The sequence below is a fragment of the Dreissena polymorpha genome, chromosome 4, assembly GCF_020536995.1.
Source record: "Dreissena polymorpha isolate Duluth1 chromosome 4, UMN_Dpol_1.0, whole genome shotgun sequence".
NCBI lineage: Eukaryota > Metazoa > Mollusca > Bivalvia > Myida > Dreissenidae > Dreissena > Dreissena polymorpha.
In genome coordinates this window covers 44,742,085-44,762,084 of record NC_068358.1, presented here as the reverse complement: position 1 = coordinate 44,762,084, position 20,000 = coordinate 44,742,085, and the positions used below count along the sequence as shown (strand labels likewise).

Here is a 20,000-nt window from a genome sequence, read left to right as displayed (position 1 = left end):
CTATGACTCTTACAACGTGTACACATCTCTTTCTCGTGGAAGCCACCTTGTTAAGAATAAAACATTGCGGGTTGTTATTGCGGGTTGTTGCGCCACTTTTCCACAAGAGCCTGCCCTAATTCACGCAGAGTGAGACTTTTCTAACGCATCACTTCTCAAGCTTGAATATCAGTTATCAGTAAAGGCTTTAATTTAAAATTTTACATGTGATCATTTTACTTAATTCGGTGCAATCTCGCGATAAAATCGTTCATCCGTGACGATCGGAAGCGTAAGCACGTGGGGTAGGTATCCTGCAACATGCCCATTGCGCGGTTGCTCTACTGAGTATTCATACGAGTTGGTGTAAGAGCCCACCTACAATGATGAAATTGAAATAACATTAGAATTATATCGCGTTTCACCATTTCCACGTACAAAAAGATGAAACCGTACCTACCCACTGTTCAAAGGCGTCCTATCGTCACGGATGAATGATTGTAATGTGAGCTTGCTCATAATGTAGTCAAATGATCACATTTAAAACTGTAAACCAAAATCTTGACTTATAACGATATTCAAGTTTGAAAATTGTTGCGTAAGAAAAGTCTCCAAGTGTACGCTCATTCTTTCAGAATGCGACGACGGATTCTGGGGACCAAATTGCATAAATAAGTGCAACGGTTGTCATAATGAACAATGCAACAAAACCAATGGTGTGTGCAAATCAGGGTGCAAATATGGTGTCAAGGTGTCGGCACTCTGTGGTGACGGTAACATATTATATTCGCGTTAGAATTTATTATGAACGAAGAAAAATGAAAAAATTGAATAACTAAAAAACAATATTGTTATTATTGCTATTATTTTGATAGTGATTATCTTTTTTTACTGTTATTTATTAAAAATAGATTTCATCATATACATAAAAATGCGTGCGGTTGTTCCTAGTTTCTATTGTTCATTTAACAGTCATTCTAAACCCACAATGTTTCAGAATGCGACGACGGATTTTGGGGACCAAACTGCACAAACAAATGCAGTGGTTGTCATAATGAACAATGCAACAAAACAAATGGCGTGTGCAAATCAGGGTGCAAATATGGTTTTAAGGAGTCGGCACACTGTAGTCATGGTAACACATTATACTCGCACTTAAATAAGTTATGAAAAAAAAGAAATGAAAATAATAAATAAGACATAACATTATTGAACAATAATAATAAAAATAATAATAATAAGAAGAAAACTATTCCTCCTCCTCCTACTACTACTACTACTGCTACTACTACTACTACTACTACTACTACTACTACTACTACTACTGCTACTACTACTACAACTACTCTACTACTAATACTAATACCACTACTACTACTACTACTACTACTACTACTACTACTACTACTACTACGACTACTACTACTACTACTACTTCTACGACTAATACTACTACGATTACCACTACTACTACTACTACTGCTACTACTACTACGAGTTCGACGACTACTTCTACTACTACTACTACTACTAGGACTACTACGACTACTACGACTACTACTACTACGACTACTACGACGGACTACGACGACGACTACGGCGACGACTACGACGACGACGACTACGACGACTACTACGCCGAGGAGGACGACGACGACTACGACGACTACGACGACGACGACGGCGACTACGACGACGACGACGACGACGGCGACGGCGAGACTAGTACGACGACGACTACGACTACGACTACTACGACGACGACGACGACGACTACGACGACGACTACGACTACTACTACGACTACGACTACTACGACTACGACGACGACGACTACGACTACGACTACTACGACTACTACTACTACTACTACGGCTACTACTACTACTACTACTACTACTACTACTACTACTACTACTACTACTACTACTACTACTACTACTACTACTAGTACGACTACTACTACTACTACTACTACTACTACTACTACTACTACTACTACTACTACTACTACTACTACTACTACTACTACTACTACTACTACTACTTCTACTACTACTACTAGTACTACTACTGCTACTATAACTACTACTACTACTATTACTTCTACTTCTACTTCTACTACTACTACTACTTCTACTTCTACTACTACTACTACTGCTACTACTACTACTACTACTACTGAAACTACTACTACTACTACTACTACTACTAATACTACTACTACTACAACTACTACTACTACTACAACTACTACTACTACTATTACTACTTCTGCTACTTCTGCTACCACTACTACTACTACTACTACTTCTACTACTACTACTACTCTACTACAACAACTACTACTACTACGACTACTACCACTACTACTACTACTACTACTACTACTACTACTACTACTACTTTACTACAACAACTACTACTACTACTACTTCTGCTACCACTACTACTACTACTACTACTACTACTACTACTACTACTACTACTACTCTACTACAACAACTACTACTACTACTACTACTACTACTACTACTCCTATTATAACTACTACTACTACTACTACTACTACTACTACTACTACTACTACTACTACTACTACTACTACTACTACTACTACTACTACTTCTATTGCTACTACTACTACTATTTCTTCTACTACTACTACTACTACTACTACTACTACTACTACTACTACTACTACTACTACTACTACTACTACTACTGCTACTGCTACTACTACTACTACTACTACTACTTCTACTGCTACTACTTCTACTACTACTTCTTCTACTTCTACTACTACGACTGCTGCTGCTATTACTACTACTACTACATCTACTTCTACCAATACTACTACCACCAATAATACTTATACGACTTCTAGTACTGCTTATAATAGTAATTATAATAATCATCATAATACAAAAAACAATTATGATAATTATAATTGTAGGAGTAGTAGTGGTTTTAGTAGTAGGAGAAGTAGTTCTCTTTTAGAATGCGAAAATGGAACTTGGGGGCCAAACTGCACAAATATTTGCAGTGGTCGTCTAAATGAAAATTGCAATAAAACCTATGGCTTGTGCAAAACATGGTATTAATGGTAACTTTTAAACTGACGTTTGGTATGAAAATAATAAAACAAAATTATAATATTATTATTAGGATTAGTATAAGTATGAGTAGTTTAGGTTGTAGCTGTAGTAGTTGTAGTAGTAGAAATAGTAGAAGTACCGGTATTATTAGTCGTAATTATAATTATGATTATATTATAAATAATAATAATAATTGTGTATGTGTTTAATGATTATTTATTGAACAAAGTTTAATGTGCGAATTGATTACATTAACATGCAAGTGTTCCTATTATCTAATTGAAATATAAACGTCATTCTAAATACAATATTTTAGAATGCGACGATGGATTTTGGGGACCAAACTGCATAAACAAGTGCAATGGTTGTCAGAATGAACAATGCAATAAAACCAATGGTGTGTGCACATCAGGGTGCAAAGATGGTTTCAAAGAGTCGACACACTGTGATGATGGTAACATATAATAGTCGCCCTTAAATTCATCTTGAAAATAATAACATATGAAAGGTTTTAATAATAATAATATATTAATAATATTAATACTGCTAAAACTTTATTTACTAATGTTAATACTTCTCATACTACTAATGCTACGTATACTGCTACTACTACTACTGCAACTTTATTACTGCTTCTACTTATTTTACTACGTCTTGTACTACAAGTACAAAACCGTCAGCATTAACAACCACTTAAACCACTAATAAATCCTACTAATACTCTAAGTTCTACCACTACTATAACATGGACTTCTTTTAATAATAATATGTTCGCAATTGCTCCTAGTTTCTTTTCCACATGTAATTGTATTTCTTAACTCAATATTTTAGAATGCGGCGAAGGACGTTGGGGACCAAACTGCAAAAATAATTGCAGCGGTTGTCGAAACGAACATTGTAATAAAACTAATGGGGTGTGCACATCAAGGTGCAAAGAAGGCTTGCAAAAGTCTGAAAAGTGCGACAAAGGTACATCGGAAGAGGGTCTCCATTGTAATTTTTTCCTTACACCTGAAAGATGTATTTGTCTTTCAAACATTTAGCGTATGAAACATAAATGTTTTTTGCAAGATAAGTGAATTAATGCAACTTTTTCCATAGTGTTGTCACAGTCACTGTTTAAATTTGATGTCTTTTCAGAATGTCAGAAAGGAACGTATGGTCAAGATTGCAATCAGACCTGCTGACGTTGTCTGCATCTCGTTCCATGTGACGTTGTAAGCGGCCGCTGTGAGAGCTGCCTCGAGGGTTACACGGGTGACTCTTGCGATACACTTGTTGAAGGTTACTACTGAACAAATATACCATAAAACCATATACGCTTGAATTATACACAAACTGATCAAACGTTAAACTTCCGTAATAAGTATATATTGATTTGGTAGTAAGAGCATTTATTCGTAGTGTTACGTACCATATGTTGATTAATTTAAGAATGATACTGTTTAATGTTTATATGAGCTCTTCGGTTAAATGTTTATTTTGGTTATATGATTAATTGTTTTTATATTGTTCCGTGATATGGTCATTATAATTAAGTCTAACTAAAGATTTTCACCTTTAACCAAATATGATTCTACAATACGTAATAATTACAGAATCGAATCAGTTTCCAGTGGAACTAGTATCCGGAGTTTCGACAGGGATTCTAATTCTTCTTGTCGCGCTGATTATGAGTGTGGTTTTATTGATAAGGAAGAAAAAAGGCAAACGGACCCAAGAACAGTATGTAGCGTATGTTTTAAAGTAAAGTTATAATTGACGGATGACAAAGGAATCTAATAAATATATACCAGGAATAAACACATTTGGTTGTTCGTATTTACAGTGTCAACATTGTAGTTGAACTTCAATAATATAATGGCGATGAAATGTGTACACCAAGTAATATTTATGTTACAAATACTTCATAAGAAAATCAAATATGACACGGGAATCATAATTTAATCTGAGTCGTTGCCAATTATTACTTGTATCCGTTTGTTTTTAAAGAAAAACGGTTCACGTTTCAACCTATGTTTATCGATTATAAACGGATCGTATGGAATTTAAAATGAACTTGTTTGTGTACCAATAATTGCGTATTTTGTAGTTCAAATGTAACAACTGTTCGCGAGCCAATTAGCAGCGTCAATGACGAACCGCAACAATTGGCCGCTGAAAAGTCAGATAATGGTAAGAGAGACGAGATATCTTTAAAAGCTCTTAAACGTCCTTAAAAAAGCAAAGATTATTGGTACTTACAAAACTAGTGTGAGAATCACTGATTTAAGGGAAATCGAAATGAGATCAGGTACAATGGCTGTGTTGCAACGGTTAACCAAATCAAATCCGTATCACTTTCATTGTACAGTTGTTTTGGAAAAATAGTTACTTTTAGAAATATACTTAAGTGATGTATAAAGATACAAAAAAAACATGTACAAGGGTTTTTCGCCATGCAATTATCGCGAGACAATATTGAACAGATATTTTCACTCTTGACTAAATCGCTGTTCAAAATGTTATATTCACACTCGAGATATAAAATATTATAAGGATATCACATTTATCGACTGTTTATGTTACGCTAGAATATGTCATGTTTTTCAAATATTGTTAATAGTATATCAGTGTGTCATATATATAACGTGCAATTTAACATGTTCATGTGGGCCATTGAATTTCTGGAATTTTAGTAAATAAAATCATGTAACTTAAAAAACTAATTTATTTTCAGAGTGTTTGCCTGCGCAATCTGCTGATTCGGTTACTACAACGGTCATCCAGGAACCTGTTTATTCGAACATGAAGGACCTTCCGCCCGTAGAGTCCTTGGGGACCGCCATCGCCCTGTGCCAACTGCAGGGATATGTGATGTCAAAAAGCGCAGATGAGCCCTTCTTTTCTTTAGAATTTAAGGTACATGACAAGTCTTAATATGGATATAAAACATGTTTTCATCCAGTTTATAAAATTCTCAATATTATGTAGGTTGTACGTGTTATGAAGAGCATATTATAACATCCATTGTACGATGATTAAAGTAGCATTCACGTTTCGTTTAGTAACCTTTCATATCCGATGGAAAGTTGTTATCATTTGTGGCTTATCGCGTTGACCTATTATGTTTGTTCATGTTTTGCTGTTATTTTTAAATAACTATCGTTACTGCAGAAAATCCCCTACGGGTTGCAACACCCAGCTACTGCTGCAACGGCGCCAGTGAATGCGGAGAAAAACCGATACAAAGATATGTATGCCTGTACGCTATGAGAGTATTAATTAATTTGTATCTTAATTTATCTATATCCGCTATGTTTTCTGTTCATATTATCAAGTGCGATGTATTTAATCAGTAGACGAAAATAGTCTGTTACCCAAGTTTGTTTGTTCTCGCGTTTGAAGTATACAGAGTTAAATATGCACCCATGTTTTATTTCATATATTTTGCAAACGAAGCATAAGAAGAAAGATTGGTAACTCATTCTTTTATTTACAACTTTCTGTGGTCAATTTATGAAAATGAACCAATTATGAGATCAGCTTACGAGGTCAGATTTTAAAGTACTGTATGTGTTCAGTTTAATTCATTCTACATTTGATAGCGGGAATCTGAGACGCGTTAACTGGTCATTTGTATTAAAACACGAATACCTCAATTGGACAGGTATTTAATACAAGTCAATATCAAATTAACTGATGAGTTATAAGGGAAATATCAATGACCGTTTTATTATTATTCGAATAAGTTCTTATAAATGGAGTTGAAAAGTTATAACAAACATTTAACGTCAAACATAAGCACAATTGAGAGACATTTGCCATCCACAATTCTCAAAAAATAAACATAACTGATTTAAATTTGTATTTGGTATAGCCCTTATGTTTGCCACGACACGGTCCTGATATGGCAATATTTCAGATGACCACTGTCGCGTAGTGCTTGACATTGTTGATGGCAAACAAGGCAGTGATAACATCAATGCTTGCTTCATCGAGGTGCGGTTTGAATCCTTTTGTAAAACATATAAGTGCTATAGAGTACGACAAATCGCATCGCATCGATAAAACAAACTCATTATCTTAAATAATGTACCTTAAAAACAATTTAATGTTTGATAAGTACATAAATTGTTTATGAAAATCATATTCGCATTGTTTTATAAAATAAAAAAACATACACCGTACGTTTCGGGTGATACCTTATAGATACATGCATGTATTATAGTATTATTGTTATTAAAAGTTATAGTAGTATTGTAACTATTATTATTATTATTATTATTATTATTATTATTATTATTATTATTATTAATATTATTATCTTATGATAATAATAATTATTATGATTGTTACTACTACTATTATTATTATTGTTGTTTAATCACTCGTGCCTTTATTAATGATTTAATACACGCATATGTGCTGGTGTTATTTTTCTTTTATAGGGTTTCTTCAAGAAGCGAGCTTATATTGCATCGCAAGGTGAGTATTTAAAAACTCAACGGTCTTTATGATTTGCCAGTTTAACTCGTAATAACAGAAGTTTTATCGCATAATAGGTGTTCGTCGTTTAATATCGCATGTATATAACGGTGTTGTACGAGTTCTACATAATATGCTTAAAGGCCCAACGAAGGCTATGATGGATGACTTCTGGCAAATGATTTGGCAATATGACGTATCTACCGTAGTCATGGTAACGAATCTCGTTGAAATGGCAAAAGTAAGTTATATTGGTATACGTAACGGTGGAACGACCTAATGATAATATATAAATAACACATTAGGAAATATAATTGAGTAAATGCTTTACAATTTACATTTGGCGCGATTTTAAATGCGTTATATATGTATAGTAAATTTTTAAGAACCATTTTTTTTGCTGTTGTTTTGTCCATTATTTTTGAAAAAAAGTCTCAAAATGGTGACGGTCTCATAACGTTTACTAAAAACTGCACTATGGTTACACTTTCTGTGCTACGAATGCACGCAAACAACATACATACTCTATACTACATTTGTCATGATTTATGTATTGCTTTTCATACTAAACATACACAGATGAAATGTTTGCGGTACTGGCCTCTTGAAGTTGGTTTCAAGATGGATTTCCAAGCACTCACAACAACTTTGATCTATAATGAGGAGTTCACAGACTATACAGTTCGGAAGCTTAAATTGTCAAACAAGGTAGAAATTAATAGTGCTATTTCTCGTTCTTTCCATTACTATATAATTGCAAATTAAATGTTTGACACTGGTATAACATGACGTTAAATATAACGTTTATTGTCAAATTGTATTGATAATTCCCGAGTTTAAGCATAGTATCATTTATATAATGTGCAAATAAAGAATAGAACTTCAGTGATTGAACAGTTCATCTTTTATTTCATTTACTTATCGAGTGAATGCCTATTTATCAGGCGTCATAAAGGCAACAAAGGTTTCTATGACGTTCGCTCATTATAGCTATGACGAGTGCACCTAATACCTATCGCGTGCGCAAGTCATATCTATCGCGTGCGTACGTCATAGCCATTTCGTGTCCATTTTGAGCTCACCTGAGCACAATATGCTCATGGTGAGCTTTTGTGATCGCCTTTTGTTCGTCGTCCGTCATGCGTCGTGCGTCGTGCGGCGTCAACATTTGCCTTGTTAACACTCTAGAGGCCACATTTAGTATCCAATCTTCATGAAAGTTGGTCAGAAGATTGGTCTTAATGATATCTTGGATGAGTTCGAAAATGGTTACGTTTGCTTCAAAAACATGGCTGCCAAGGGGCGGGGCTTTTTTTACTATATGGCAATATATGGCTATTGTAAAACCTTGTTAACACTCTAGAGGCCACATTTATTGTCCGATCTTCATGAAACTTGGTCAGAATATTCATCCTAATAATATCTTAAACGAGTCCGAAAATGATGTTGGTTGCTTCAAAACATGGCCACCAGGGGGCGGGGCATTTTTCCTTATATGGCGGTATATGGCTATTATAAAACCTTGTTAACACTCAAGAAGCCACATTTATTTTCCGATCTTCAGGAAACTTGGTCAGACGATTCGTTCCAATGATATCTTGGATGAGTTCGAAAATGGTTTCGGTTGCTTTAAAAACATGGCCACCAGGGGGCAGGGCATTTTTCCTTATATGGCTATATATTGCTTGAGTAAAATCTTGTTAACACTCTAGAGGCCACATTTATTGTCCAATCTTCATGCAATTTATATATCTTGGATAACTTTGAAAATGGTTGCGTTTGCTTGACAAACATTACTGCCAAGGGGCGGAGCATTTTTCCTTATATGGCTTTATATGGCTTTAGTAAAATCTTGTTAACACTCTAGGGAGCACATTTATTTCCAATCTTTATGAAACTTGGTCAGAAGATTAATCCTAATGATTTCTTGGACGAGTTTAAAAATGATGCAGGTTGGTTGAAAAACATGACCACCAGGGGGCGGGGCATTTTTCCTTGTATGGCTATAGTAAAACCTTGTTAACACTCTAGAGACCACATTTATTTTCCGATCGTCATGAAACTTGGTTAGAAGATTTTTTCCCAATGATATCTTGGATGTGTTTGAAAATGGTTTCGGTTGCTTGAAAAACATGGCCACCAGGGGGCGGGACATTTTTCCTTATATGGATATATATGGCTTTAGTAAAATCTTGTTGACACTCTAGAGGCCACATTTATTGCCCAATTTTCATGAAATTTGGTCAGAAGATTTGTTTCAATGATATCTTGGATTAGTTCGAAAATGGTTCCGGTTGGTGGAAAAAATGGCCGCCAAGGGGGCGTGGCATTTCTCTTTTTATAGCTTTGGTAAAACCTTGTTAACTCTCTAGAAGCCCTATTTATTGTCCGATCATCATAAAACTTGGTCCGAAGATTTGTCCCAATGATATCTTGGACAAGTTCGAAAATGGTTCCAGTTGCTTGAAAAACATGGCCACCAGGGGGAAGGGGCATTTTTCCTTATATTGACTTATGAATTTTCATGAAACTTTGTCAGAATATTTTTTTGAATAATATTTTGGATGTGTATGAAAATGGTTCTGGTCTATTTAAAAACGTGGCTGCCAGGGTGTTCACTAGTCATGAAAGTTGGTAAGAAAATTCTGTTCTAATGACATCTTGGGCTGCACAGAACAGGTCAGTTCCTTTAAATCTCAGGTGAGCGACTTTGGGCCTTTCAGGCCCGCATGTTGACAATGCTGCTTCAGCAGCTCTTCAAAGTTATCAAACCATGAAAAAATTCTTCACAATCTCGACCTATGTAACAGACCGAGCCAGTCCGATTGAGTTAGCTAAATTTTCTTAATCGGCATACCTCGCTGATTATCATTGATAAAGGTAAAGGCAACTTGGTTCCCGTCCTCTTTCAAATTTATCGAGAGGTTCGGAACAGGAACCAGACACGAAACTGCCAGGTGGCACTTCCACCGCTGTGACGCTGGGAAAACCCCAAATGTAGTTATTTTTAGATTTGATCGAGAATGTAACCCGCCTCCCAGTTTCGCTGAATGGGTCAAGTTCCCCAAGGGTACTACTTCCCCGTACCCCTTAATTTTTGTTCGTACCCAACATTTTTCGTACCCATTTTTTTTTCGTACCAATTTTTTTCGTACCCAAATGTGTTCGTACCAAATTTTTTTTTCGTACCAAATTTTTTTTTCGTTCCCATTTTTTTTCGTACCCATTTTTTTTGGCATAATTCGTACCCAAATTTTTTGTACCCACATTTTTTTCGAACCCAAATTTTCGTACCCACATACACAATTGTGGTGCTCTAGATAAACATAAATTGATGCTTTTATATCCATCCTCTTCAAAAGCATCGTCACACCAGTACTGTCAGTACTTAGATTTTTAATACCACCGTATATTTATTGTACATTTGTTTAATAAATAGACGTAACATAAATATCACTGAAACAAGAGGGATACGCTGTCCTCACGACATATAACAAACATTTATACCAGCCTTCATAAAGGCAGTCCTCAGTAAACATGACCCATTGACAGGATACTTATTCGTTATAGACCTTATGACGTCATATTCATTTAAATAATCTTTCCTCAGGACAAGCCAAGTATCTCGCGTGTGGTTACCCACTTTCATTACACGGCATGGCCCGACAAAGATGTGCCCGCTAGCACTTCGAGCCTCTTGCACTTCTGGCGTAGGATCAGGGCCCACGATCCCGACAAAAAGCAACCATGGGTCGTTCATTGCAGGTAAGGCAGTTCACAAACTAAGTATTCAAGTCATTTTACCGTCCATTCATTATTGAATGTTATGATTTTTATTAGAACGTCTTAATATTTCCCCATGTCAGCAACGTTGTAATTAGTTATAAAAGCAACCAAATTTAAGTGAAGTGTTATTTTTTGTTCAAATTTACATACATAGCACTATATTGAGTGTTCTTTTTAAATCAAGTATGTTTTAATGAATTTGGAATTCGTATATAGTATGTTCGTCTTGGTCCATTTATCAGCGCCGGTGTTGGTCGGACGGGCACATTCATCGCCATGGACATACTGATAGACGAGGGTCAGGCCAGACAAACTGTCGATATCTACGCCTGTGTGACCAAGTTGAGACAGCAACGAGTTAACATGGTTCAAACAGCGGTGGGACTTTGAAATTGTATAATAATATGACTCCCAAAAAGCGAAATGATTTTTAATGTAAATGTTCTACTAAAAAAAAAATTCTCCATTGAAAATGGTCTTTAGTTACAAATACCTCACAATGCTACCGCCTCTATGTTGTAAACGTTACACGTTGCATTCACACAAAAAATCCTTTCAGATCTAGAAGGGTTCGATTTTATGAAGTTTTCGTAAATTCGTATTATTTTCTAAATAACCGATTTTTTAGATATGGTTTACAGTCACAGTATAATTATTTGAACGATAAAAACTAAAAATTGGTAATATTTTCTTAAGTTTTCATACATGGCTTACATTAAAAAAAAAGAATACAATAAACAGTACATACTTTGAATAATATACACTAACAACGATATTCGAATGGACCTTCATCGACGTGGTGTGTAATGGCGGCAACAATATCAATTTGTTTTCGGAGAATATTTGGTTCGAATTTATTCCTATTTCACTTTAAGTAATACATTATATGATTGAAAATTCCCTCTACAAAGACATATGTAGAACAAGATATAATGCATGTAATATATATCAGATAAAACAGATAAACAAAATTGTGTTAATATTAAAAATTTCAGTAGATGTTGAACTAATGTCTTACGAGTCAAGCAAAAGAGATACAGTGGAAAGCAGTAGACATTCGTTTCCTTTCCACAGTATATTTTCTCTTTACATGAGGTATTCACACTTGCAATCATTTTATGACAGTATATGTGTCTGATTTTCATGGGATTTTTGTAAACGAAATATTACCATTGAAGACGTGTTGATTGAATTGTCAATTTAATTATGGTGTGTTATCTGATATATTATATTGAATCTTTTTGTCGGTAACCGGGTTATTATCGTTCTAATTTTCAGGGCCAATATAAATACTTACACAGACTGATAGTGGAATACCTGACTCTTCGCAGTCAGTTCGTGTCCAACGATGAGTTTGCCAATTACCAAAACATCCTTCTCCAAGTCGACCAAAAGCTAAACAAAACTGGACTGTTTTTACTATATGAGGTTCGCGTGTTTTATTATAGTTACTTTGTAAACAAGATACCATTAGATTATCCATGAAATCTGACGACATTACAAATATATATATATATATATATATCACATGCCATACCCTGTTTCCCATGTAATATAACCATTACATATATTTTTATCTTACACATGTGTAATATATTCTTTAAGCGTTTTCATTAGCTTAGTTTTCGTTTATTGACCAATCGCATTTTGTTATTTTGCTGAAATGACGTTGCAACGTCAAATGACGTAACGAAATGTAAACAACATTCGTGATTTATCATTATGTTTGCGTAAATATTTATTTAATTTGCTCATTTAAAAGCATGTGATAGAAAAAGATCTGACACTCGTTGTCATATCATACCATATTTTATTAAACTCGTCCATGAAATTCGTTAGTAAGCTCGCCAAAAGCTCGCTTACTAACAAAATTCCTGAACTCGTATGATATGACAACTCGTGCTAGATCCTATATCTATGTATTACATTATTGTATTATGACATTACATATATATATATATATATATATATATATATATATATATATATATATATATATACACTTGTATATATGACGTACATTACTCATTCAGAGTCTGAAATGTATTGCCATTTGGTACAATATGTTTTTCATTGTTAAGTTTATGTTAACGTTACATTAACAGTTTTAATTAAATGACCGTGCAGATATTTGTATAAGTAGGTGTCCAATAGAAGTCTTTAAGTAATTAATATATCTCGTCATATACAACTTGACCATCATCCTGACTTCGATCATACTGTCGAGCTTCCAAGGTATATCGCATAAGGATGTTTAAAATTGTCTCATTGATCGTGTCGTGCCCCTTCTAGACAGAGGCATCCTACCACACACTGGAGCTTGCTGGGGCAAACATCAAAGGTGACGAGGGGGATCCTTATTCCGTTGCTACCATGCCTGAAAACGCGAAGAAAAACAGATTCGATACTATACTACCGAGTACGTACTTACGAACAAATGCTTTGAAGGGTGTAAAGAGCTTACATAAAAAATCGTATTATACTGGAAATATTGTGTTTGCGAATGTAGAGATTTGACAATGCCCAGTGTCGAGCGCCCTTACCATATTTTTTCAATTCTAATTTCCCTTTTTTTCAATTACCGCGTCTGATTCAATTCAGCTAATGTAAACATATAATTTAAACGATAGAATAATCATATGCATATAAAACTAAATCCATTAAAGCTGTGTCGTTTCAGCAGTCAGTCACATTCATGGAGTATATTGCAAATTTATGGTTATGTATTTCTCTATTTTGTAGATTTGTACAATATTTCATTAGTCATATTCTGGTGTTTCACAGAAAAGGACAATTGATAGTTTTTCCGTTCGTCCTTTCTTCGGTATTCCAGTCCATCTGTCCATAGGCCCGCAAAATATGTACATGTAATAACTTAAAAAGCTTGAGATAGTTTGATTTAAACTGAGAATTCTTTAGAATGGCAACCTATTAGTGCATTGTACACGACCTTTCACTTTCTACCAGAGGGCTAAGGCCAAGCCACTGCTATTGCCTCCCCTGCCAACCTGTTTATCCGTGTGATTGTTCATCCATTCGCAAACGTTTAAATTGCTTGTACATTGTACGATCATTATACGATCATTACACTTTAAAATGCTATATAAATCCTCCAGATGTCACGTGAATTTTCATTTCACCTGATGTAAAACGTTTGCTGAACGTTTTAGTTTAAAAAAAATATTGTCACCCATGCGATAAATGGACACTGGATTCAAATAGGAAACGATACCTACGTTCATATATAGGACATTATCTTAAATTGATAGAGGTGTCACCGGTTCGGGACTTATTTTTTAATGACCTTGAATACAGTTCGTGAGCATATAGTTAAAATCAGTCCGCCCTGCTTCGGTTGCCGAGAATAAACCGAAGTCGTGTTAAAAATGGACACATTTATATCCCTTTTGATAATGTCATTGAACGTAGCATAACTCCATTAAGATTATAGAAATTTGACATAAAACAGCATGCAAATAATGTTTCTTTCATATGCAATCGTGTTTCTTAATTGGCAAGCAAAGAATGCTTACGTTAAATATGTTATAACAATAATGTTTGAGGGCAAGCCATTTTTAACTAACTTTTTGAAATTGGTATCAGAAATTAATTTATTAAAATTATTATTGAAGATAACCGATATCGAGCGATGTTGACTGTTCCTGTGGACGAAAGAAATGACTACATCAACGCTGTATATATGCCGGTATGATTTAATAGCGAGCTGGCGTAAATCGCCTTTGTGTGTTCTAACTATGTATGTATAGTATTAATATCATCGGAAATATAACTATTTTGTCGTTTTGTATAAAATTAATATAACAGATATTGAACATAAGAATTGATTGCCCTTCAAGAAGTTGCACGAAATTTACTAAAATATTTCTGGTCTCAAGTTTTGAAGCCGAAGAAAGATATGTTGCTGTGTAAGAAAACTGTTGATACATGGTTATGGCTGCAATACATCACATGTCGTTTATTACTTCAGAGCTACAAGGTGGACAACAAGTACATCCTTACTCAGAAGCCCCTGTCTGACACTGTGGTGGACTGCTGGAGACTCATAGAGAGCAGGGACATCAGTCTGGTGGTGACATTCCCCGATGAGGGAAATGAACAGTAATTGTTCAATCACATTGGCTTGGTAGTAACATTCCCCGATGATTGAAATGAACAGGTAATTGTTCAAATCACTTGGCTTGGTAGTAACATTCCCCAATGAGGGAAATGAAAAGGTAAGTGTTCACATCACATTGGCTTGGTAGCAACATTTCACGATGAAGGCGACGGACATGTTGCTGCTCACATCACAGCCGTAACTCTCCCGAATGAGGGAATCGAGCGGGAAGTTGTTCAACCTTACATCATATTTCCCGATGATGTAGTTAAAAATAAGTGTTGACATAAAAATGTTAACATGCATCGATGAGAGAATTGTTCACATCATATTGGTAACATTCCCCAATGAGGGAAATGCACAGGTAATTGTTAATATCATATAAATATCAGTCCTCGAAGAAGAAAACGAACAGGCAATTTTCACATTCATATTGGTATTATTCCTCGTTGAAGGAAATGAAAAGGTTATACATAATTTGATTAGTTTGATACATTTTTTCAGGACGGTCGAATGTTTCCTACTACGGGGTCACTCACTGTGGACCCTTTTAACATCATGTTCATCACGGAACCATCACGAAGAGGACTATTTTGTTTCGAGAGTCTTCAAAGTTCCATACATGAAAAAGTTTAACATTGGGGGTTTAAACTATATTTACTTCAACACTGTTCAGGGGTTTCACTGTCCCAAAAACAAGTTGTTGCCACTTTATCGTGGTGTGAAAACCGCCGGTTATTGCGACTTTATTATAAGGACAATCATTTAAGGAACCTTACTACATTAATGAATATAATGGCATTGACTATATTTTTACTTTTAGAAGAATGTTATTGATAACAATTGATATTGTATTGATGATGGTCAGTATAACGATTAAATACCTTGTTATAATGGTTGTAATGTTGGTATAATGCTGCACGTAGAATCCGTCAGATTGTGTCTCTAACAAAACATTTGGTATACCATACACATTAAATGGATTGGTGTCAAGCGTAACATATTCTGTAGGAGAGGACGGTAACTCAGCTGCTGTACCAGAAGTGGCCCAGGCTGCCAGATGGCACCGCCAAATGTCGGTGAATTTCTGATATTAATGGACGCTTGTGAGAAGAGGACAAAATCTTCAACAGCGTTGATACAGTGCTTGTATGTACCGGTGCTTCCACTGTGCTAAAACAACTTCCCTTTCATGTCACTATTGACGTTTGTGGATATTATTAAGTGATTAAATGTTTCAAATTAAGTATGACATTCTGTCTCTTGTGTATCGGCGCTCCGGACAGAATAATTACGAAAATACCAAACTGAACGTCAATTTTTTCGCAGCTAAGTTAAACGCATCAACTAAACTTCTACAAAAACGTAAGCATATATTAAATTACCTTAAAATACACAAATGCTTGTGTATACATATTATTGCATGGTCTAGTATTGTTCTGCAGAGATGTTGCTACAAGAAGCGGCCTCTGCTGTGCTGGTACTGTTTACGCCACGGAATGCATGCCAAGGATGGGGAGTGTCGCTGCCTATGTTCATCAGGCATCTTAGAACGAGGCGTCCGCAGCTAATACCGAACTTTGTAGGAATATTCTATATATGTTGTACAAATCGCTGTTTAACTTTCTTAACTTGAACTTGATATTATGTGAACCGAATGTCTTCGCAAATTTACACGTTCGTTATGGCAACCGTATGCATAGCTCACATTACATAAAAGTACATGTATGCTGATTTTATATTGCTGGATTGATTTCTTAGTTTATAAGCTTTTAATAATTCACTGATTAAGCCATTACTATTAAGTGCAGATTGTATTTTATCATTTCAGGAACAGTATCGGTTTTGCTACAGCTTGCTGACACAGTATGTAGAATCCAATGTGATGTACGCCAACACATAGCGTCAAGAGAGAATTGAACTATTGGTTGTTCCTACTGACATCTGGAAGTCGCGGTGTATGACTTGATGCACATATTAGAACGTGACATATGGCAATGCGTGCGCTAGATGTAGATGTTCATGAATATTGCAAGTTTGCACTTATTACGATAGAAATGACTCGCATGTAGCCACATTATCCAACAAGATCGAATAATAATAGATAACACTTTTAAAAATACTTTTCAAAGCGTGGACCATTGGATTGTTTATGAACATTATTTGGACTACATACTATTAATACTGCAATAGAGAATGTCGACATTGAGGTACACAAAAGATGGACCCTGGATTGCATTTGGACTACCTTGTATTAATTTCTTTTTTTTAATATTTTATTGTGAAATAACTTCTGTGCTTTGATTTGATTTGTATAATAGAAATGAATATCGGCATATTGTATTTTTAAAGTTATTGCTGAGAATAACTTATACATGCATTTAATTTCTTGCATATAACTGTATTTCTTTTTAACTTATATCATTGACTAGTATACAATTACGCTAGACACAAATAACTCAAGCATTTGATTGTAAACAAAAACAACATCCATGTGTGAGATGAAGCAGGATTGAGGCTATAAAAACATTCTCTAATGACACAACTATTGAACATTATGTACGGACCTTAAATCACTTTGGTATCAGAAATGTTATGTCAAGTTTATATCAAGTTATAAGAATATGTATGGATATGTTTGACAACTTCAACATCATTGAGGCACTTTACAATGAGGTCTACTGGCATTCAGAGTAAGGTTGAGTGTTCCATATTTATACAAAATGTACACACCAAAATAAAAAATGTCGATATAAAAGTCGTAGGTGAGTACACCCTTTTGCATTTGTTTTATTCCATATTTTGACACTAAGACAACTGTTTTATTAATTCATATTTTTTCATTTGAAAATGTTATTGTTTTACATTTTATTGAAATACGAATTCTTCATATTGTTTACTTTGCTAATATTTATTTTATTTTCAGTTTGATAAGCTCATTTGTTTTTATTTAATAATAATGTATTGGATTCATTTTGTCTCGCTGCCAATGTAAAGGATTTCAAGTGTTCATGGACACTTTCTAGCATACAGCATTCAAGATAGGTTTATTCATCAATATATGTTTTGCGTTTAAGAGATTTAAAGAATTATAACTTTTGTGATTGCATTTTCGTCTCTATTGCGTTGTGCAAAGACATGTTCATTCAAACGACAACTTCTTATAAAACTCATGTTCACTTAACGTGGTGGTCTTCTAGCTTTATCAATGTATAACACACGGGTTTAACTGGTTAATATGTCCCGTGTTTAACATAGTTTGTTGATTTAAACAATAAAATAAAAGACATATATATTTCATATTTGGATTTAAACACGATATATCTTCAAAGATTGTTCGTATCATGCCCTCGGACAACATTGACCACTTCCCGATGGTCTCGCGGTATGAAGCATCATAGTGTTGTCATTTTTAATTAGTTGCCGACGAATTGTTCCCCTGGAAACATCAATATCAACCCTGGGACACACGTGATTTATATAAACCTGATTATAAGACTTAAGTAAGCTATCGAGAAACATTTGCTTGTTGTTTTTGTGTTCATCCTCTGCGCTTGAGGAAATGGGTGCACACTATTCAACTTGATTTTGCATAAATGGATAAAGATTTTATGAATGATTTTATATGGGTTTTTATTGCTTCATTAAGTTGTATTTCTGTGGATCTGGCTTGCATCTACCCTTTGATTGGTCTAATGGTAATTGACTTGAAAGGTATTATCTTTTACTGATATGAAATTTGAATTGTGATTGTATGAAGTTAATTGTAATGTTCATGTTAATGTTTTAGCAAACAACTCCGGGCTAGCTATGAGTTGTTGAGCTCCTTAAACCGATTTGAAAACACAATGCTTCGAATTGACCGTTCCTATCCGGATATCTCGTTATTAGAATAAATAATGGACCACATGCTATTATATGAGTTTTTACCGTCTGGTGCAGCTGAAGTAACAGTTTGTATTTATATCAACCATAATAACAAATTATAACAGAATGCGGTTGAATCCTCGTTCAAAGCCCTTTCAAATGCATTTGAATTTTAAATATATGAACTTGTTCAATGTGTTATGTATATTTTCTTTGCTTTCTCAAAATAAAATTGTCTCACATAATAATTTGTATTGTTATATTTAAAAAATGACATATAAAGACGTATGTTTGTAAACGATAAGAATTAAGGCTGACTACGTCAGTACAGTTCAAAAATAAAAGAATACGTTTAACGAATGTTTATTTTATTATAATGAATCTTTGCTATATCAAAACTAGTCTAGTAAGAATAGCTTTTTTGTTTAATATTACCGATAAAGTCGTCCTCAGTACGGATGAACCATAAGGCAGAGTTGGCAATGCCTATTGGTCCCGCGTCTTTTAAGGACCCATTGAGACCGTGACGACAGAAAAAAACACTTAGTTACTTAACCTAATATAATGACTTGTCAAAGCAAGTTATGTATATCAATGCTATTTTTGATTGAGGGCTTGACATCCTAGCACGGATATTGATTTGTCTCACCAAGTGACCATCATTTATTTTTTGCAAAACCGTATTG

At 34.7% G+C, this 20,000-nt stretch overlaps 1 protein-coding gene across 1 annotated transcript; it reads left to right on the top strand.

Moving 5' to 3' along the window:
• The first annotated feature begins 5,849 nt into the window (after window positions 1-5,849).
• Window positions 5,850-15,453, top strand: LOC127878386 (receptor-type tyrosine-protein phosphatase S-like). Its single transcript, XM_052424910.1, has 12 exons — window positions 5,850-5,978; window positions 6,234-6,321; window positions 6,982-7,058; window positions 7,508-7,544; window positions 7,688-7,785; window positions 8,124-8,252; window positions 11,155-11,309; window positions 11,573-11,708; window positions 12,609-12,758; window positions 13,623-13,749; window positions 14,963-15,036; window positions 15,319-15,453. Exons 1-12 carry the CDS (start codon window positions 5,865-5,867, stop codon window positions 15,451-15,453), a joined length of 1,320 nt encoding a protein of 439 aa, XP_052280870.1. The 5' UTR covers window positions 5,850-5,864.
• The last annotated feature ends 4,547 nt before the right edge of the window (window positions 15,454-20,000 follow it).

Excerpts from the sequence above, each read along its gene's own strand:
- LOC127878386 (XM_052424910.1), top strand. The coding sequence starts at position 5,865 with ATGAAGGACCTTCCGCCCGTAGAGTCCTTGGGGACCGCCATCGCCCTG. Across the intron at positions 7,059-7,507 it reads TCAATGCTTGCTTCATCGAG|GGTTTCTTCAAGAAGCGAGC; the intron begins GTGCGGTTTGAA and ends TTTCTTTTATAG. Across the intron at positions 7,786-8,123 it reads ATCTCGTTGAAATGGCAAAA|ATGAAATGTTTGCGGTACTG; the intron begins GTAAGTTATATT and ends AAACATACACAG.